General features: G+C 39.5%; 1 protein-coding gene across 3 annotated transcripts in view; it reads left to right on the top strand.

Annotated features, from left to right (window-relative positions):
- The window catches only part of LOC137634273 (uncharacterized), a 341,636-nt gene that overhangs the window by 309,322 nt on the left and 9,408 nt on the right, over positions 1–22,906 (top strand). For all 3 annotated transcript variants that reach the window (XM_068366572.1, XM_068366569.1, XM_068366571.1), the window contains 6 exons: positions 15–209; positions 1,138–1,309; positions 6,166–6,337; positions 6,510–6,663; positions 8,986–9,098; positions 21,788–21,915. In XM_068366572.1, the coding sequence (XP_068222673.1) occupies positions 15–209; positions 1,138–1,309; positions 6,166–6,337; positions 6,510–6,663; positions 8,986–9,098; positions 21,788–21,915 (934 nt within the window). The remainder of the gene's footprint in view (positions 1–14; positions 210–1,137; positions 1,310–6,165; positions 6,338–6,509; positions 6,664–8,985; positions 9,099–21,787; positions 21,916–22,906) is intronic.

Genomic DNA, 22,906 nt, shown 5'->3' with positions numbered 1-22,906 from the left:
TTTTTGTATTTCAGTTTGACTATAAATGAGGAAAAACTCTTTTGGCCATCTAATGAGAAACCAGATGATGGCAGTGACAAATGTGATATAGAGGGGTTTAGGAAATTGCTAAATGTTGAGTGCCGTACAGCAATCATCATATTGTGTGCTGTATGTTTTGGTGGCCTTGCAACAGTGCTCATTGCTTGCTTCGTTATCTTTAAAAGAAGGTAAGACAATTGGTGTTTATTTAATTTCAGAACGTACTTATAATAGTATAAATTATTTTCAAATATTTTCATAGGGCAGTAAGTTCAAGCAACACATTGTCCCCCTCCTCATTTACTCTATTAACCCCATAGGTTTAATTAATGTGGTGAAAAGTCAGATAGTGACAATGTCTGATCCAAGCTCATGGTAGTCTAATTTAAACAGGCTAATCCTGCTGATTTCTGTTTATAGTCTGCTGTATGCAAACACAGAAATTCAGTAAAACCAATAAAAGCAAGAAAAATATAACAGGACATTAGCTGTTTGAATGCTACTGATAGGATATTACTGTACTGTCTGTGAAAGGATGAAGGGTTGTATTTTGCATAGGAACAAAAACACTTCTTACTTTAAGTACAGCCATGAAAACTATACATTAGCAAGCAAATTTACTAGGTTTTGGCCATTCTCACAATGCTGTCAGTGTTGCTGGATTAGGGTCAACTGCAGTATCATCAAACAACTTATCCAAATACAGTAATATGTTCAAGGTATTAATCATATTCAATAGATGAAAAACTTCAAACAGGTAAAAACAAAATAATTAGGGTTAGTGAACTTGAACCTTTGGCTAATCTTCCCATTTTTTATTATATGACATACACCCATTGTTTATGGTAGGTATACACAATAAGTCAATGAAACCCATTAACCAAGAACTAGTTTCCTTAATTTTACAGAACTATAGCAAAGAATTTGTATTTATTGTTAGAATATTCATTTACCATTTTGAGAATACTGGGCTTTGTGGTTCTGCAAGTATGCTCATTCAAATTGTGAAATGAATTTTGTTTTTAGATTCTCATAATGACGTTATCAAGATTTTATATAGTGTCACTATTTTTGATGTGGATCGGAGTAAATGATATGCATTCACTGTTATTTCAGGTATGAAAAGAGACTTGAACAAATCCAGGAATTGTGGAGGGGTCGTCCATTGTTTGAAATTTTTGATGGATGGGAAATTCCTAGAGATAAAGTGGTAATAAATCGTAAAATTGGTGAGGGCGCCTTTGGCACAGTTTACGGAGGAGAATGCCAGTTTGATACTAAAGGATGGGTAAGTTTATAATGAATCTGTTATATTACCATTTCATTCATTGTAGAATTAAATAGTTCTAGTTGTTGTGCTGTTCATTTTTAGTATTTTCTCAAACGTAACGTCAGGGATCTTTTATTTCTATAATCGTCCTCTGGCTTCCATATCTAAGTTGGTCAAATGTCAATGTCTACCCTCAAATTGGGAGACGGTAAAGTTTAGGAATGATTGGCAAGAGGTGATGAATGGGAAGATGGTAGTTATGAAAGGAAAAAGATGGAAACTAATGTGGCTGAAGACAAAGTATCACTCTATAAGACCTTATTTACAGTTGATAATTCAAATTTAGTACTGTGCATGATTTCCACTCTTACACTCCATTCTCACATTCATTTTAGTCAGAGAAAACTTTGCTTTATATGTTTTCACATAAGATGTGGAAATAAACTTATCTTTACTTAAGTTTTATATCTCATTCTGCAGGCAAGTATAAAAAATAAATACTGTATATTCAATTTAATATGTTGAGGTATAGTTATAATTCAACTTATGTTTTATGCATTTTACAGGGAGGTTTTCAAAAAGTCAACTTTAAATCAATGTTATTTATTTAATAGAATAATTGAGTTCTGTTTATAGAAACTGCCAACCTATTACTTATACAGTGTTGAATAATAAGAGTTGTCTTCATAGAAAATAGCAACCTATTACTTTTATAGCGACAATATGCTTTACTGAAAGCACGGTATGAGACCTGATTTGTTGCTTATAATGAGTCAAGTGGTAATTCAAAGGTGTGTGAACTTTCCATTCTAATGAAGAGGTGAAAATACACTTTCTCAGTCTAATTGAATTAAGTTATTCACAGCTGAAGCCTTATCAACTTCTGCCAATGATTAGCTCATTTTCTTAATAGCAATTTTTATTGTGGTTTGTTCCTAGACATATACAAACTATTGTCCTTCAAACAGGAGAAGATTTCGTTGAAGCTGGAAACGACCATTTAAACTTTTAACAAGAGTACTGTATTGTAGTTTTTAGCGGGTGGAGGATAGGACCAACTTGCCTAACAATCAGTGCAACCTTCTCTGATTTCAGCTGCAAGTCAGTAGAGATGTACTTCTTGGGGTTGCCTCTTTTTCTGGCTGTTTTAATCTTTTTTTATTTAACTTACACAATTGTTTGCTTGCAGTTATGGAGACTCCATCTGCAGATTATGAGTAAGCTGTTAGTGGATTTCCATCAATTTACTATGCAGAGAGATCTTCCAATGTATAGAGTAACATTCCAATGTGTGGAGAGACATCCATGTGCCGGGAATGGTCTACTTTACAAGATCTTTACCCACGACGAGATCGGTCTTGACTATCTTCCCACACGCTGAGATCTTTCAGCGTACCGTAGTGAGAGAGATTTAAAACTTGTGACATCACAGGGCCGCTCTTGGCGCTTGTACAAGCACCAAGATGCCACATTATGTTGGTGCAAATTGATTCTCTCCACCCAGGGGCAAGCATGCATGCAGCGAGCTTACGGGCCACTCGGTGCAATACTCTCCCAATGGCTCCTCTGAGATTAAGAGACCTAGTGCTTCTTCAGCTTCAGAGAGAAGAGAAAGAGAGACAGAGAGGGGCAGATTATTGGCCTGGTTCAGTTCTCAGTCTGGTCCGCAAATATTGCAAGGAGAAGCCATCTACTGAGATAAATGTTGAAATCTGACCCCTGATGAGCGGGAAGGAGGCTTGAGACACTGTTGACCCTATGGCACCCGACGCTGGTCCCGTGCTAGCAGAAGCAGAGAATCTTGAGATGTAGTCTACATTCATAAGGTTTTTGTACTCATTCCTGAGTTCAATGACCTCGATGAGCCTACTCTGCTGCCTATCAGGGGAGGAATGTTGTCCATTAAGTTGCACCCCTCAATGGTCTAAATCCCACCCTTGAGTTGCCATGGTAGGTTTTTGCTCAAGGGGCTCAAGATAGGGTCAATTCCCAGATATCTGGTATGAGGAATTCCTTATGCTCATCTGCGAGCAAGATCCTACCCCCTTTGTTCTCTAACAACAGAGGTTCTACATGCCAAAGGAAGGTACTTCTCTCTTCTTTTATCGATCCAGAACTCTTGTAGTCTCCAGAGCTCGATTTGCGTCTCCATCCGTTTCCTCCAAGAAAGGTTAGCACAATGACAGAATGCTCTACCCTTTCACCCCCAACTTGGCCAGTCCAGGAAGGGCAGCCGAGGAAGGAAGGGAGGAAGTGGATGCTGAAGTCGGCATTCCCATCCTCCAGGTAGTGTGGGTGTGAAAAACCTTTGCAACTGTCCACCAGGGGAAGTGGGCCACCTTCCAGGGATTTGAGAGGGGCATCAGATAGGGATCTGACCCTCAAGACTGTATTTCTGCTAGCCTTAGCCTTTGCGAAGAGAGTAGGGGAGATGTATGTCATTTTGTATGCCAAAGGATGGAAATTGTCCCTCACCTTTGTTCTTGAGTTCTTAGCAAAGACCCAGAGCATAGTTATTCATGACTCCAGGTTCAGTTCTTTATCAGTATTGATGCCTCAACCACACTAAGTGTGGTAAATACAGTGTTGCCATTGCAGCTGGTTAGAATTTCTGCAAGCATTTGGTTATGTTTTCAAGCGACACATTATTTCCTTCAGAGTTGACTCTATGCAAGATTTTGATACATATTTAAAATATCATTATTCAAGGATTAAAAAAATCATAATCTCTGTTTATTTTATTTATGGTAATTTTGGTTTCATTATCAGAGGTTAATTACTAAATTTAAAGTAATGTTACTAAGTGTGGTTTTCTTTACAAAGACATGCAGTTGTAGTCACCCTGACCACAGAGACATGATAGATATCGCTATTTGACCACGTTTTGAGACAAAAAACCCAAAAAATGGCATCACAGGTCCTCATCCATTTCTTCTCTACAAGAATTGACTAGCGGGGATTAGAATGACTTACATCTCTGTTCTAGGAGGGCATTATAGCACTATTTGAAGAGAACTCATTGCTTCAGGCCAGAGTACCAGAAACTCTTCCTCAGCACCAGAAGGGTGAAGACGTCCCAGAATATTGTTTCATCCTGTTTTTATGAGACAAACCTACGTGCCTACCCTGCAAGCAGCAAAGGGATATAAAGACCATCCTTGGCATGAGCACACAAATTAGGGTTATCGGATTCACCCTAGCCTTCAACAAGAACCTGTCAGTGGTGGAAGGCTTGAAGGTAAAAGTCTGGGAAACGCTAGACAATCATCACCATTTGCTACGTACGGGAGTACACCCACAATTCCTTCACCATTGAACCAGTGGTAGCTGCTCAATAGGTTGTGTAAGCAACCCTAACTTCCTCACAGGACAAGAAGCATATCTTCCAAGATAGTGGTTGTGACATAAGACTAGAATGAGAAGTAAGAATGCTTATCCTTTTTCCTCATCTCTTTATCCCCTCCATTGGAGTGCAGCAGTCATGCCGTTACATACTGGCCCGGATGTCGGATGTAGGTACGCCTCATGATCAAGTAACTTTTCTTTACAGCCAATTCTTTAAATTTTAACTCATCCACCTAGAAGAAGGGGAGGATAAACACAATGTATGCACTCATTTCTCATAAATAACCATACATTCAGATAAAGAAAGTACATTATCCCTATGGATATAGATTCTTCCATGGCTGTCTACCAGTCACCTAGAAGGGACCTAGCCTAGCACCTGTGATATTTTCATTCTCAGGTCATTAGGAAGTTGACATGAGTCATCACTTTCACTCTTGTACAGGACAAAGTGTCTTGTGACATTTCCCGGGATAGTAAACATCCTTCCTCCTTAAGATAGGTCTCTTGTTACAGGACTATGGTTTGTATTCCTGTATCCTTAAAGTTAAGTTACCTTCTCGACATCAGCAACTACCATCATCTCATTAGAAGTTTAAATGGCTGCTACCTTCCTCGTCGATATCATACTGTAAGAAGTGATGTGTCAAAATACAGGTCTGTTTTCACTAGGTAGGAGGGTGAAGGTCTCTCAATCTGAAATGGTGCAAGTTGGTGCATTTAGGATTCCCATATTGTACAAAAGTAAAGCAACACAAGATTAATGACATCAAATAAAAAAGCATCAATTTAACTTGATATATAATTTTTTAGCATGTAAATATGTTTGGTAAAGCTAATGAATTTGTGTCTATGAAATTTAAAAGTAGTTTTTTTAAGAATAAACCATATATTGTATCCATCAAAACATGTAATGTCAGGAAAATTCCATAAAGCTGTTAACACCAACTTACAATATTTGCTAAACTAAATAACAGTTGGTTAAACTATAATTTTTTCAATAAAAATCCATGTTTATTTTCAGGACGCTGATAGGGTAATGTACGAAAGTTGAATATGGTAATTCTAAGAACTATGACAAAAGGAATCTATTATGGTCAAAGGAATCTTAACAATTATAGTTTGTGGAGAGACACCTGTAATGTATTTGAATCTTAACATTTGGAATAACCATACTCATGAATTTTGTTTTTTTATTCCTACCATCGTTTCGAAAATTAGCATTGTAGTTTGTTTTGCATCTGAATTTGGCTTTAGTCTAACCAAACTTTGGCCCCTAACATTTCATGTTGAGCTTGCATGAACCCTATTATTCTAGTCCTAATAGATTCTGAATATTGTATTATAATAATCAAGGGTTTGAGTTATGTGAAATACCTGTAAAGTACTATACTGTTTAAGGTTTTGATTTTTTTTTCATTCTAAACAAAAACATTTTCCTAATCAGGCTTTATGCTGATTAGATTAAAACGTCATATCAAGAATAAGGTGACATAATAATTATTGGACATGACTTTTATTGAAACTAGGTTGCAGTGGCAGTGAAGACCCTGAAGATTGGATCAACAATTTCAGAGAAGTTAGATTTCCTTTCTGAAGCAGATATGATGAAAAATTTTGAGCATGAAAATATTGTTCAACTAATTGGGGTATGCACCAAGAGTGAACCAATATATACCGTCATGGAATTCATGTTGTATGGTAAGTCTGTCTCGTAAAATTATAGCACATGCATCTAATTTGGATTTTTTCTAGTTTAATCATCATATACTGTACTGTGCTTCAAATGCACTTGTTGAGTAATATAATGTTAAAGGCATAGCATAATATGATGTTTATTGAACATTAACAATAATTATCTTCAACCATACAGCTGACTTGAAGACGTATCTTCTGGCTCGAAGACATCTTGTCAATGAAAAGAGCCGTAATGATGATGATGAAGTTAGTAACAAGAGACTGACATCAATGGCACTTGATATTGCTCGTGGGCTTTCTTATTTAGCAGAAATGAAATATGTGCACAGGTAAATTAATGATATCTGTTTTATGTAATTGATAAAAATATATAAATGTGTGTAGAAACTACAATAGTAAATTGTACCTTCTGGTACTATTTTACTGGCATAGATTTGTGTAGAAAATACATAAGTACATCTTACCTTCTGTTGTTACTCTTTTAATGGCTTTTTTCGCGGAGGTGACAAACTTCATTTAAATTCATATCTAAATATTGATTTTCTTGTAAGATTAAAGTTGTACTAAGTAATTGGAATGACTTTATATACAGACTTAAGTTTCTGTATCAGCTCTAGTTAGGAATAAAAGTTGGAAATGGTATCATGATTTTTACAAAACAATGCATTGTCTATTAAACTAATTCTAACCCTTCTGTAAGAAAAATCTCAATTTACAGACAGTCCTTAAGGTATGAACATCCGATTTGCAAACTTTCAGATTTACGAAAGCAAACTACTGCAAGTAAAAATTATGTTGAATCTCCATGGTTATAATTTTGAAATTAGGACCGCTCTTGATTGGGTCCCGATCCAGCCGCCAAAAACTAAGGCGGGCAGCACTGACCCATTTCAGTCAAAATCTATTTTGATTGCTATTGTGATCGTCGTAGCTGTTTGCGTATATTACCTTCGTCGTATATTTGTCTTTTACAGTGAATTACAATAACGTTAACTATGGCTGATAATCAGAATGCTAGTGGTAGTTCAATGTAGCACAAGATTAGTGGCGATAGTGATAGTAGTGGGAAGAAATGGTAAGCCATTTCGGAGGAAATGAAAGTAGCCATTATCAAGAAACCAGATAGCGGTGATAAGGCAAATATTGTGTGTATATCAAAGCCTTCAACAATTGCCACAATCTATAAGATTTTTTTTATGGCAAATTATCCCACATGTTGGCTAACTCATCTCTTTCATAACTCCATCACCGCAAAAAAATGGTTTAAAACTGTAAGTTACTGTACGGGTACACAATGTTTTATTGTGATACATATTCTATTCGTATGAATGGTAAAGTAAACCATTTCATATTATAAATCAAATTTGATTAAAGTGTTGTACTGTATACTTTACCCAGCAGTACGTTATAGTACTAATTTACAAACGAATATTTCAGTATTGTATACTATGACATCAGAAATGGATCGCATCAGAATTGGTCTAAAAATGTAAGTTATTGTAGGGTATTTTATTGTTTACTTTACCTAGTATTTACAGTAAACTGTTCTGCACTATATATTTGACTGTACTGCGTGTGTGTTGTGTGATGTAGATGTACGTGCAAGGGAGAGAGAGAGAGATCAGCTGATACCGTCGTCCGTGACGATTCAATACTTTATTGTGATAAATAGTTTTTTCATATGTACTGTAAAGTAAACCATTTCATATTCTAAATCAAAGTTATTCACTGTATTTTACTGTTTACTTTACCAAGCAGTACACTACAGTAATAATTTATAAATGAATATGTCAGTATTGTACACTATCGTATTAGAAATGGATCGCATCAGAAATAGTTTAAAAACTATGTTACTTTGCCTAATAATTACAGTAAAATGTACTGTACTATATATTTGACTGCCTTGTGTAATGGATATGTACGAAAGAGAGTGAGAGTTGCGCGCCTCAGCTCAGCTGATCAGCGTATGCTGTCAGTCGTGAAGACCCAAAACAATAAAAAGGGCGGCCTCCATCGTCCCAGCAAATAAAATAATCATGTGCACTATATTCAACACTACTCAAACATTCATTTAGTAGATAAATACAATTAAGTTTCTACCATTGAATTATGTAACGAAACCATAAAATAACCTGTACATTTAGTTGAAGCATAATGATACAAATACAGTAGTATCTACCCAAACGTAGTTCAGGTACGTCCATTTCTACGTTTTTCTTCTGATAATCACATACTTTACAATATTATATTAAGTAATGTAAGGTGATAAAGTAAAAATATTATTTGTAATAACATATTGATTTTATATGAAAGGGAACTATTTGTTGACTTCTGAAAATCGTAGGCATTTGAGATAAGCTATGCATACCCTAGGCCAAAATTTAATTCTCGGGGTACTTGTACGATAACGATTTACAAACAGTTCAAGCTACAAATGGCCATTCGGTCCCCATTGTGTTCGTTAGTTGAGGACTGTCTGTATATGAAGAGAATTCAAGGCAAAGGGATATTTATAATATACAAATCATAATTTACCATTCAAGAACTTTTGCTGCTACTCTGAGAATTCAATACTCCTAGTACAGTACAGTACTGTACTTGCTAATTCACTTTTTAAAAACTGTACTGTACTTCATTAATTTTGTTTCCAGGGATGTTGCTAGTCGTAACTGTCTTGTGAATGCCAATAGAACTGTAAAACTTGCAGACTTTGGAATGACCAGGCCAATGTATGAAAATAACTACTACAAATTTAATCGTAAAGGTATGTAAACCTGTGAATTTCCTTTTGTCTCGTGTAAGTAAAAGTAATAATGGTTGATAATTTCTGTGATATGGTTTGGTATTTGAGGTACATATAAACAAGTTTAATTTCTAAAGAAAAAGTACCACAATATTTGTACAAAGATTATATGAAAATATATATATGTAATGCATGGTGGGTCAATAATAAATTCATGTGCTTTTTTATATAAATTTCATGGTTGATGAAGACTAACCAAAGTGTTTTTAATAATTGCATGGGTTCTAAACTTTCATACCAACTTTACAATAAATTCATATTGGTAAACATGCAAGTAGAGTGTTAGTTTATCATTGGGCTAAAATGATCACGAGAGCCTTCATTAGGATGCTATATAGAAAACATGAATATTTTTCAATTGCAAAATTCTCATTCTTTGCTTTTAGTATCTAACCGTATTGGAATTCACATATTCTCCCATTAGTATGTAATGTCTTTTAAAAGTTAAGTCAACAAAACTAGGCACGATGCTGGAATGTATATCTTTTTGTTAAGTATCAAGATACAGGTATCCTGAAAAAAAAGTCTACCATTAAGGCTGTAATGATCATTTATACATTTGTAAATAATAATAGCTGGATTAAAACACCATTGTTCCTATGCATATACAAACCTTTTGCAATTTATATAAATAGAGAATGTCCTCAGTGCCAAGCTGGACTGGAATGGCATTGTTTTCATAATAGGTTAGTTAACAACAGGTGGTAGGTTAGTAGCACAGCTTGTCTACCTGTCAAAAGACACTTCACTTTTCATCTTCAGCCATTATGAGTACAGATGTACTGTTGTAACTTCAATCGAACACTTTGATGCTTTTTCTTGTATCTTTCAGGAAATAGAGGATTGTTTTGATTCAGGTTACTGACTCTCAATGCTTAATTTTACAAATAGAGTGGAAGGGGCAGTGCTGCATTCGGTTTATGGCAAGACCAGCAGAACTACATTGGATCCCTCTCTCTGGTTACGGCTCATTTTTTCTTTGGCTACACATACACCAAATAATGTGGCCTATTCTTACCACATTCTCCTCTGTCCTCATACACTTCACAACACCGAGATTACCAAACAATTCTTCTTCACTCAAGTGGTTAACTACTTTAATGTAATTTGTTCAATGGCTACTTTCCTCTTGGTAAGGGTAAGCAGCTCTTTTAGAATGACACTCCAAAATCAAACCATTGTTCTCTAGTCTTGGGTAGTGCCATAGCCTCCTTCACTGTCTTAGGTTTGAGTTCTCTTGCTTGGGGGTACACTCAGTTACACTATTCTATCTTATTTCTCTTCGTCTCATTTTTTAAAAAAAGTTTTTATAGATTATATGTGAAGGATCTAGTTTAATTGTTTGTTTATTTTTCTCTTGTAGTTTATTTCTTTCCTTGTTTCCTTTCCTCACTGGGCTATTTTTCCCTGTTTGAGCCCTTGGACTTATAGCATCTTTCTTTTCCAACTAGGGTTATAGCCTAGCTTGTAATAATAATAATAATAAACCCACTCTCCCTACACTTCTTAAAGGGGGCCAGAATGTTTGCAGCCATTTCCATGTGCCAAGAGCAGATTTTGGCCTCACATTTAATGGCCGGCTTATGCTTTAAAGAGAAATAAGATTACAGAAGCTTCTGTGTATACACCTATGGCTTGGTCTCTGGGGAGATCTCAGATTTGCATCTGCCTGTTTTTTAGGCTTTGGTAAAGTTTCAAGTTCCCCAGTAATCGCCACACACCAGCGAACGGTGGAACCTCTCCTGATGCCATGCAGATCAACACCAATGAGTTTGACTTAGGGAAGGCTTGGTCTTTTACAGGTAGGCCCTTTATGTATTTTGTGAGAGCACTGGTAGCTAAAGCTATTTTGTATCTGGTGCCCCGTAGTGTGACCTAAGCCAATCAGGGGCCCTGACTAATGTGGTTACAGTGCTGTGAGGGGTGCAAGAAAGGCCCAAGCCGATAAATTCTGGTTGTGAAACCCTGTCTCTACCACCAGTGCCAATAACTTATGTGCCATTCCCATCTGATTGTCACCCATTTTCTATGACCCTGAGAAGTGTGCCAATGACCCCATTATTGTGGTTCTTGTCAGAGCAATCTGTGTGGTTTCTTCCTTTGGGGAAGCTTTGTCGTTAATGGTCACTTGGACCTCAACTTCTCGGTTTGTAGAGCCTAAGGGGAAGGTTGGTATGTAGAAGAAGCGAGTTTGCTTCTCTTTTGATAGTGATTTTGGTGCGTCTTCAAAGTAGTAGTAGTCAAGGATGGCCCATCATAGTTGCAAGAGAATTGATAACACTACCAGGTACACGGGTGGGCTTGTTTCTGTCGGCAATGTGTTGGAGGAACTATGATCACCCTCCTTCACCCTTCATACCTGGATGGTGGACTGCTGCTCTCTTCTGTGACTGGAATACTGCTGTATCTTGTTTTTAAGAATATTGCATCTCTCGAGGTCAACATTGCGCACAACCAATGGCCACAGGCTGGTGGTTGAGGGGACGCGGCTATGTGCTGACATACACAGAGCCAAGGTTCAATCCCCACCTCGATCAACGTAGAGAAGAGTACGAGATACTATCTGTCTCTTTTTCCTTGATTGTTGCCAGAGAACTTCCTCTTTCAAATGACTGCCTGCCTGATCTGGCATCAGCCTGTCAGTACATTGCAGGTTCTGTCCCTGGGTCAGAATGCTCATTTTTTTTGGAGAGGGAGTAGATATCTAGAGCAGCCTGCCATACTCTGTACTCCTGTCAGGTGTGAGAATATTCAGTATTCTTTTTCTCCACAGGTACTGGACCTTGAACCCAACCAAACTAAGCAGAGAACTCGAAGTTGGAGTGTTCCTTTGTGGAGGAACATTCTTGCACTCATTTGTGAATGCAATGAACTAGGTAACGCAACTATAATGTGGCCCCTCAGGTAGGATCTTGGTCATTGATCTGCATTTATTACCTCTTGATGGTCGAGGCTTACTCTGGAGCTACTGTGATCAATTCCTTGCTAATTTGGCCCTGTATCGAATTAACAGATCTGGGGATCTGGAAACACACTTGCAAGTACTGTACTGGAATTCTACCATAGAAAAGTATTAAAGTTGTTAAACTCATTGTTTAAGAATTCTTAAGCTAGCAAACATCAAGGAAAAGGAATGGACTGTCCCCCTGTTAAAGCTCATAAGGCATGCTTAATGCAACATACTATAAACTTCTATGAGCCGATTTGATCGTGACAGCATCAGAAAGTTAAAACGAAACTTACAATGATAAAACAGTTGGAATAAATAACAATTTAAAAAGTATATTAAAAAGATTAACGTGATGACCACAAGTGAACATACATTAAAAAAGCTTATAAGACCAGAAGAGTTGGTAAAAAATGCACTAATAATATATAGAGAAAGGGGAATGTATGGATAAGAATACAGTAGAGTATGCTATGGGTATAAAAAATATAGGGTCAGAAAAAGTTAATTGTTGTGTCAAACTGGCTTCATGCTAGAGAAAACAACAAATGCAGTCTTTGTAATAAAATGAGGTAACTACAGGAAAAGTAACATGCAAAGAATAATGGATTTTGCTATACATTTATGGATCTTGAGAAGGCAATTGACAGATTACAAAGACAGGATAGATACTACAAAAGTAGTGGGTATTGTCATTACTGTTCAACCTGGTCATTTTACTGTACTACAACATCAAGTCTAGAATAAAATATGAGAGGTGTATCAGAAAAATCAGAACAATAAATTATAAATGATCATCAAGAATCTGCTTCGAGTCTGGATTTTCATTGAGAAGAAAATCTCATTGAAGCTGCTATATGCAGTTGATATGGTTACCAGCAGAAGGTAGAGTTTGCAGGAATGCTTGAAGAATGCAAGGGTAATGGAGAGGAGATAGTGGATAATCATTTCAAGCAAATCTTTTGATAAATGGAAAGCAAGCAAAAGGAAAATATAGTCATTAAGTGGCTATGTAGATGCTATGGGAAAGTTTTCATGGTAAGCTTAGTAGAGTACAGTACAGTATACTGAACTGTATTTGCATGGAATTGACAAAATAAGATTCATAATTTAACTATTGTTGGATTAGTTAACAAAATTTAGGATAGGGCTCAGTTACTGAGAGAGGCGAGATCATTCAGTGTCATAATAAATATTTAAATCGTGTTGAAAATATGAAAGATGATTAAAGGGATTTTGACGAAGGAAAAATCTATTTCTGGGGAGAGACCTGTGACGCCCGGTGAAAAGGGTCCTTCTTTACACTTTTCTGATATAAATTTTCCAAATATACCAGAGAAAGATAAAAGCATGGAATGCAGAGGTTACTACCCTCGCGCGAGCACCTTGTGGGTGTCGTGTGAAAACCACTATTCACTGGCTATTTTCCATTTAGATAATTCCTTCATCAAAGGGAAGGGCCGTAACAGAGGCCCTAGAAACCACACTTGGACCACGCCACTGACACCTAACACGAACGCCCTCTAGGACATCCTTCTGCAAGAACATATGGCTTGGAAAGGAAAGGGTGGGTCCGTACAAAATAACAGGGAAGGGTTTCACCGGGCGTCACAGGTCTCTCCCCAGAAATAGATTTTTCCTTCGTCAAAATCCCTTTTCTGGGTCGACCTGTGACGCCCGGTGAAAATGTACCAGACAATGCCTTCCAAGCCCAATAAAGTAATAACATAATGAGGAGAATACAAACACCATGTAACAAAATAATATAATATAATAATGTAAGTAAACATAAAATTACAAACTAGCCAAAGGACATAGTGAACGTAAGGCTAAATAAATATGAAGACAAGGAAACATCCGAGTGTCCAAACGCAAAAGGCATCAAATCTTACATGTCCAAGCATATCTAAACATTAAAGTAACGGTAAATACAATAACAGTTAAATCATAAGAATTAAACATGGTAAATATCTTAGGGCTAACGAACCACCCAGGAGAGTGGCGACGTGGTGTGAGTGGCGGGTAGGAGGGAGAAGAGAAGAGATGGAAGAAAGGAAGAACAAGAGATTAATGGGGAGAGAAAAGACTCCCAGCTGCAACCGTTGGGTATTTAAGGGCCTGTAAGTTCTTTAGATAGTGGCGTTTGAAAATCATAGGAGATTTCCAACCCGTATATTTTTCAAGGTCATCAAAATCCATGTTCTGGAAGTAATTGATGGAGGTAGCTACTGACCGGATATCATGAGCATGGGGAAATGATTCCGGATTAGCATGTTTAATGAAGTAGAGGATTTGTTGTCTGATACCTTGAATGGAAATAGTACCTCCTTGTTCCCTGATAAACAAGGGGCCAGATGAACGGGTGGCAGTTCTAACTAAAAAGGCCCTGAGAGTAGTGACTGGACACAGAGAAGTATCCTGGGGAAGAGGAATAATCTTCCAAGGGGACCACCTATTTTGCAGATCCTCATTTTTAGCTAGGAAAGCTCTGTCTGGAGAAAGAAGTACTTCGCCTGAAGGGAGGAAATCTATGTTTTCTGAGTTTCGTGAGAGAGCTGCTAGTTCTGAGATTCTAGCACCTGAGGCCAAAGCCGTTAGAAATAAAGTCTTCTTAAGAAGAGTGATATAAGAGCAGGATTCATTGTCCGTGTCTGACGCAAGTTTGAGGACATCGTTCAGAGACCAAGAGACCTTTTGTGGACGAACCGAAGGTCGAAGCCTAGCACACGCTTTTGGAATAGATGAGAAATAGGAATCAGCCAGGTTAATGTTAAACCCAACAAGGAAGATTTTTTTCAAAGCTGACTTGATGGTGGTTATAGTGCTAGCTTCTAGGCCTTTGTCAAATAGGAACCTAAAGAAAGAGATGGCTAAATTCGGAGACATACGAGTATGGTCTGAATTCTTTAGGAAATCTGCTGGTTTCTTAACGGCAGAATCATATTGACGAATTGTCGAGTCCCTTTTGTCTGATTCGATGAAGAGGACGTTTTCCGGGTCAATGTTTGCGTCTCTACGAGCTGCAAACTTCATGAAGTCCACAAAGTTAGGGTTTTGGCTATCCTTGAGGAATCTGACACAGTCTGAGTTTGGACTACTTGGGTCAGTTTGGGGAATGGGATCCGGAAGGGACGGAGTTTCAACTCGAGGAGGAGAGGAAACCAACTGCTCTTTGGCCAGTGAGGTGCTACTAAAGCCACTGCCACTCTGAAGGAGCGTAGTTTGTGTAAAACTTTCATTAGAAGATTCACTGGAGGGAATAGGTAAATATTCTTCCAATGGTTCCAATCCAGGGTTAATGCGTCCATGGCATAAGCCTGAGGGTCCAGGTTTGGGGTCACATAACAAGGAAGTTTGTGATTCAGCTGAGTTGCGAATAGATCTACCTGGAGGCCCGGAACCAGCCTGAGTATCCACCGTAATGAATTTATGTCTAGAGACCATTCTGATTCCAGTGGTTTCGTCCTGGATAGTGAGTCCGCTATCACATTCTGGACTCCTGCTAGGTGAGTTGCTGACAGGAACCAGTTCTTTTCTGTTGCCAAGGCGAAGATAGTGACCAGGACCTGATTCAGGTTGGGTGACTTGGATCCTCCTCTGTTGACGCAGTGTACTACGGCTGTGCTGTCTGACACTACTCTGATGTGGGTCGACCTCGGAGGAGAGAGTCCCTTCAGGGTCAAGAACACTGCTATGGCTTCGAGAACATTGATATGGAACTTTTTCATGGCGGGTGACCAAGAGCCCTGAAACGTCTGATGTTCGGAGTAACCCCCCCCCCCCCCCATCCACTCAGAGACGCGTCTGTATGAACTGTCACTTGTGGAGGTGGGAATTGTAGAGGAACCGATTTGGAGAGGTTCCTCGGTTCGGACCATGGGCGTAGTCTCATTTTCAAGACAGAGGGAATCTTCGAGACCTTGTCTCTTAAAGGTACTGTAGCTTTCTTTCTCCAAACTCGATTGATGTCTTTGAGTTTGGCTTTTAATAGGAGATCTGTTACTGAAGCGAATTGGAGAAGGCCGAGGATTCTTTCTAAGGCTCTTCTGGACACCTGTTTGTGTTTGAGAAAATTCCTGATCTTGGAAGCTATTTCCCTTACCTTTTTGGAAGGAAGGGATAGCTTGTGCTTTGAAAGGTCCCACTGAATGCCTAACCATTCGAAGTGGTCTGATGGTTGCAGGCGGGACTTTTGGAGATTGACCTGAAATCCTAGGTTGGCGAGAAATCAAAGTACTTTCGTCGTAGCTCTGTTGCATTTCAGGGTCGACCGAGCCCAAATGAGCCAATCGTCCAGATAAGCAATGATCTGTATCCCTCGGTTCCCGAGTTGTTCTAACACTGTCTCTCTCAGTTTCGTGAATATCCTGGGAGCAATGCTGAGACCGAAGGGCATGACTTTGAACGCAAAGGCTTTCCTGCCTAGGCGGAAGCCTAGGTAAGGAGAGAAGTTTCGAGCTATTGGCACATGATAATAGGCGTCGGTAAGATCGATAGAGGTGGTGACGGCCCCACGGGGAAGTAAGGTCCGTACCTGAGAGATAGTCAACATCCGGAACTTGTCGCAGAGAATGTAAGAGTTTAGTTTTGACAAGTCCAGGACCACTCTCAATGCCGACGAGTCTTTCTTCGGAACTGTAAACAGGCGGCCTTGGAACTTCAGTGATCGAACCCGTTTGATTGCTTTCTTCTTGAGTAACTCTGTGGTGTACTCTTTCAGGATGGGAGTGGGTTTCTGGAAGAAGGTCACTGGTGGAGGTGGAGAACCCTGTGACCATTTCCAACCCAAACCTTTGGAGATTATGCTGTGAGCCCACGGACTGAAGGTCCAATGGTCTCGAAAGTGGTAAAGTCTCCCCCCTACCGGGACCACATCATTGCGAGGGAGTGAATCTAGGTCCTTTCCCTCCCCGAGCACCCCTTGTCCTAGGTCCGCCTCGTTGGCGGAACTGTCCTCTACCCCTGTAGCTTCCTCTCTGGTGTCCACGAAAGGAACCTGAGGATTCGTAGCAAGGGTTGTATGCAGGAGAGGGCATCCAAACGGGGTTGGGTTGTGTACCTGGGGGAGCAGTGAGGTAGACCACCTGTTGAGGGGGATTCGGTTGCTGAGACGTCGAAGCAGAGGGAGACTGTGATGACGAGTGGGTAACTGACGATTGATGGTAGTGACCCCGGTTCGTCTTGTAAGGGGTAAATCTCTGCTTCTTGAAGAAAGCTTGCTTTTGGGCTTTGACCTTCCTTTTGGTAGTGGCCCCACCTTACTTGCAAATTTTGGTTTGCTCTCGCAGCATCCTGCAGAACTTTTCCTCCTCCTGAGGAAAGAGGGTTTTACCCTAGCAGGAGGAAGCTATCAGCCTGTTCGGTTCATACCTGATAGAGGCCTCAGACAGAACGTATTTCCTGCAACTAACCCGAGCCGACCAGAAATCGTGTAGGTCGATTTGGTAGGACAGAGACAGGTTCTTCGTGAATATCCGAAACAAGGTCTCAGTCGGATAAAGCGAAGCCAGGGACTCCGCGGAGGTAATGGAGCGGAGACCCCTAGCTAACCTATTTCGTGCCTCAAACTCAGTCCTGAGAAGATTCTCCGGTAATTTGGGAAGCTTCTCGGAAAACAGAGTAGAGGCGCAGTCTGGGTCTAACTTCCCTACTGTGAAAGTAGAGGAAGCATCGTCCCAGGTAGTAGAGGTACTCGGGATGAGCATGGAGGTGGGGTCCGTCTCTTTAAGAGCCGGCATGGCAGAACCTTCTTTGACAGCTTGAATAGTGAGATCTGTCAATTTATCCGTCAATTTATCCGGAGCAGTTGTAAATATGGTGTAGGCCCCTTTGTGTGGGGTGAGCTTGGAGTTAGCGCACCCCCATTCAGACATCGTCCTGGCCCAGACAGCTTGGGCCTGTTCTTTAGGAAATATTACCGTTTCCTTCGGTACCTTGTCTAACCTAACCAAGGCATGTTCTTTCAAACGGACGAAGCCGTTGAATGGGAATTCTAGTCCCGGAGGGTAAAATTCTAGGTCCTCTAGAGGGCGGGTGCCTATGCCATCCAGAGTTATGGTACCATCTATATATGGAGCATGCAAGGCAAACCTCCATGGGTTGTTTTCAACGAAGGGGGTTAACTTCAACGCGTCTGGGGCTGAAGGAGGAGGCATCTGAGTTCCTGAACGGATCAGATTCGCCACCATATCTTTGAGCTCCGTCATAGCTCCTTGGCTTGCCCTAGAGTGTTGCTGTATCTGCTCTTTAACACTATCCCTGATGAGGTCGACGGGGAAGGAGGGATCCTGAGCACTACCCGCTGACGAAGTCTTGGACTTAGCTGACTTCGTCTTTTTAGCAGTCACGGTTTTACGTAAAGTAATATGAACATCAGGATCCTTTGAGGGTCCGGGGACCGGTGACGCAGATAATGGCAAAGCTGAAGGCTTAAAGGTACGTAGTGGCTTCACCTTGGGTCGTACAGGGACGGAGGGATCCCGAGGAGAAGCCGTAGGCTTCTCAAAGCCGAGGAAGGAAGAGGTAGAGGAAGGAGTGAGAGATAAAAGGGGGTCCACCAACTCAGCACCACCTACCTGCTCGTCCATGGGTTCGACGTCCAAATCTAGAGAGGACACGTCCCCCGCCAATAAAGCTTCCTCTTCCGTTGGGATGGTTGCTCTAACCGCCTTCATTAACGGGGCCGCTGTCTCCGGCGGAACTGCTGCAGTGGTAGAGCATGGGAACAGACGAGAGGCCATGTCTCCGTCGAGGAGATAGGGTGCGCTAGACGGAGCATTCCTTCCAAAGCCTGACACCCAAGGACGGAGAGCAGCTCTTGCAGCCCGGAGAGAGTCATCATCAGCCTGAAAGAGGTGAGGGGATTAGTGATGAAGGAGAAGTCCGTTCTCCTCAATAAGCGATGTATACATATATAAAGAACAAATTAAATCATCGCCAAAGGATAAAAAGGAACAAAACTAGAACCAGCTTACATCATCGTTCAGGAGTAGGGAGGACAGCTTGTAGCAGAGCGTGCACGACTCCGGGAACCACACCATGTAGGAGGCTTGTCCCAGTTCCCGAGAGAAGGATATGGCGCAATGCGCATGGGACCGGCTTAGGTCATGGCCCACGGGATCATTAAAGGCAGCAGACCTTCTGTAAAAGAAAGGAGACATAAGTCTGGATGTTCCTTGAGACTCTGGTCAGTGATCAGATCAACCAAAAGTCTAGATAACATTAATTATGTGTGCATAGCATGGTTCAATAATTGAAAGCTAGAGTTCCATATTAATATATTAAAACAAAATCAGAATAAACTAATGTACTGTACACTGCGGAACCACGGACGAGCCGAGGAGGCAGTGACAGGTCTGTAACCAAGTAATATGTAACTATAAACAGCAGCGGTAAGTTAATGTTAACCTCATTGCTGACCGTCTGGGTGATCTCCGGTGAAGCCGGAGGTCTGGTGAAAAGGTCCGTAATAATGAAATTGTGATTAATAATGAAAAGGTTCGTGTGCATAAGGCCGAAGCTGGAGTCCGAGTGCAGGAGGTCTGCGTTGTACTCCAAATATCTGACTAGTTTCCAAACTCAATGAGTATCCCTTATGGCGGAGTAGAACTCAAGGCGGAGAGGATGAGCGTTCCGAACCTACTCCCAAGGCGGAGCGGGGAGAGGACGGAACTATGGGTGGCGGCATAAAGCTGGCCCAAAATAATGACTCATACACGAACGGGACCTATTAATAATGCTAGCTATATTAACAGTAACCACATAATAAAATAAAACGTAAATATCATAAAACGTAAATATCATAAACCCGTAGAAGGAGAGGGGGGAGGGATAACCCATGAGCGTATAAAACGGAAAACGGGAAATCCACCTCTCCTACTCGAGATTAAGAAAGAAAACGAGAGAAAGGGTTAAAACGAGAGAAAGGGTAACTCGTGCCTGTAGTAACAGAAAACGAGAACTCCATGCTCACGCTCTCATGGTTACACTATAAAGAACCAAAAGCACACTATAATATGATATAAAAATAATAAAATTGTAATGACCATGAACGAAGAATAACGACTGCGTAACAAAATAAATATAAAGATATAGTCTATAAACGAACGCCTTTCCGAGGCGGGTACTTAAACTATAATAAAACCAAGAACGTTATTCTTCGTTCGTCCAAATTGGACTTGCTAGCAAGAAATACCATAGTAAAACAATAATAAAAATAATGATAATAATAATGGTTCAAAAAATCGTAAGTGACTTAACCAAGAACCTGGATGACAGAGTACCAAATGGGCAATACTGTATTAACGTGAAATTCCAGCGAGGCAAATCAAAACAACAATGGCTGCCAACGCCGAGGAAGGCCAAGCCGATCCATAATTAAAAACCACACTACTGGAAAGAGAACAAATGCCCGGTACTGTAAAAAGCTGTCAAAACAAATTATGGTACTTAACATTGGTAAAGGTGAAGTAGTAGCTTCAGTCATGATGAATAAAATCCAAAAACGGGAAAAACACCAAGAGCACAAAAAAATACGACCAAGCGAGCAAGGCCAAAACAGAAGGATGTCCTAGAGGGCGTTCGTGTTAGGTGTCGGTGGCGTGGTCCAAGTGTGGTTTCTAGGGCCTCTGTTATGGCCCTTCCCTTTGATGAAGGAATTATCTAAATGGAAGATAGCCTGTGAATAGTGGTTTTCACACGCCCCTGCTTTATACACGACACCCACAAGGTGCTTGCGCAAGGGTAGTAACCTCTGCATTCCATGCTTTTATCTTTCTCTGGTATATTTGGAAGATTTATATCAGAAAAGTGTAAAGAAGGACCCTTTTCACCGGGCGTCACAGGTCGACCCAGAAAAACACTAATCACAATTCAACGGCATATCATTCATATATCTATGTAAATGTTCAAAAAATAATACATTTTATTTAAAGAATTACTTCATGCTGATACCAAACCAGAGCAAGAAATTTAAATAGAAGTGCATGACAGAAAAAGATAGGAGAAGACTCATTTCACATTAACATATAATTGGAAATTCCCTTGTAACAATTTTATAATGATGACACTTGTTACATGTATAAATAGTGAAGCCTTCAAAATGTTAGGAAGATAACCATAGTGAATTCTGCTCCCTTTCACATTTGGCTTTCAATACAATTTCTAATTTTATTTTAATTAGCCTTATAAAAGTTAGTTTTTATTAGAAAAAAATATGCAAACAATTTACCTTTTCTTTAAAATAGCATGAAAATTTAGCAAAAACCCCCAAAACAGCATGAACACTGCGTGTCGTGTGTGGGCACCAGGTGACTGATTTTATGCTAGTTCTCGGTAGTACTGTACTTGTTTTAAAGTATGGGAATGTGTAATGAAATTTTTATGCTTGTAAACTTATTTGCTCGTATTCAGAGTCTTCCGTAATCTTCCGTAAACTGAGGTACTATTGTACCGTACATATTTCACAAAATTTTAAGAATGCTCATATCAGGGGTAAAAGTCCTTCATTACTGGTATCTCATGTAACAGAGCTTTGATCTATTAACAAATTAACTACTAGTGTCCTTCTCGTATTTCCTTTTGTGTAAATTGTATATTGTATTGTATTACATAATATTGTATGCTGAATTGATATACTGTATTATGTTTCTGGACAATCCTCTCATAAAAAGATCTCTGTAATATTTGACTTATTCTATTGCAGGTATGCTTCCAGTAAGATGGATGGCCCCGGAGTCCTTAACAGAGGGAGTTTTTACAACTATGAGTGATGTTTGGTCTTATGGTGTGTTGTTGTATGAAATAGTCACGTTTGGGGCATTTCCATTTCAGGTATAGTGCACTTTATATTTCATATTCTTATAACAGCTAGGCTCACTTCAATCACTATCTTAAGAGGCCTTTCCAAATTATAGTTAAATGCAGATTTAAAATTTTTATACAAACTTTTGTTTTATCAATGTATGCTGAAAATAGACCATCCACAATTTATGTTGACTAGTGAGGTAAAGTAACAATTGTTGATGAATGCATTGGAATTGCTTCAAACAGGTATAAAAAGAGTGCCTCAGTCCCTGCTTCTAATTCATATCAATGCTCACATCAATTAAAATAGGAAGGTTAGAGTAGGAGTAAACTATGACTAGAAACAATTGTTTTGAAAACTGTGTAACCTATTAAAAGACAGACCAGAGAGAGCCCACATGACCAGGTAGTACCAGATGGGTACGCAATGTTACCAGAAAGTGGTGTGTAGTAGGAATATGCAGTCTTGATATCAGAAGTGAAAAATTCAAAGGCATGGACTGTTTAGATGCACCCTACCATTCAGATGTAACAAAAATACTTTGAGAAGGGAAGATACCCATTTGTTCATTACCAGTGCTTATGATAACCCAGTTAAGATTGCTTTGTATCTACAAATGGTGGAACCTTACTACCTTCATTTGCATATTTATATCTAAAGCCTGAGCTCCCAAAATGGAAACGATTTCAGAGCAAATAGCAGGTAAAACTGAAATGTTGTTAATAGAATTAATCGTAGTGATCTTAGCTACCCATACCATATAAAATATTGTGTTGTACCTGTGCTTGCATGTATCCTCTCGAGAAAATATTGGTGTAACAATGGGTGTTACCCCTAACATAAACTAAGGTAAAGGTGGGTTGTCTATGTTAAGTGTTTGCCTGTAGAATATGAACAGTACTGAGTTTTGGGTAAGACGTTCTTAATATAAAAAAAGCTTTCACAGAATAGCCCTTGGAGACCACCCCGTGTATCCCCAAAAATAAGTTTTTCCATCATCAAAACTCCTTACATAAG

Source organism: Palaemon carinicauda, chromosome 44, assembly GCF_036898095.1.
Source record: "Palaemon carinicauda isolate YSFRI2023 chromosome 44, ASM3689809v2, whole genome shotgun sequence".
Lineage (NCBI taxonomy): Eukaryota > Metazoa > Arthropoda > Malacostraca > Decapoda > Palaemonidae > Palaemon > Palaemon carinicauda.
The sequence above is the reverse complement of the archived record's forward strand: the minus strand, read 5'-3'. Positions and strand labels throughout refer to the sequence as shown.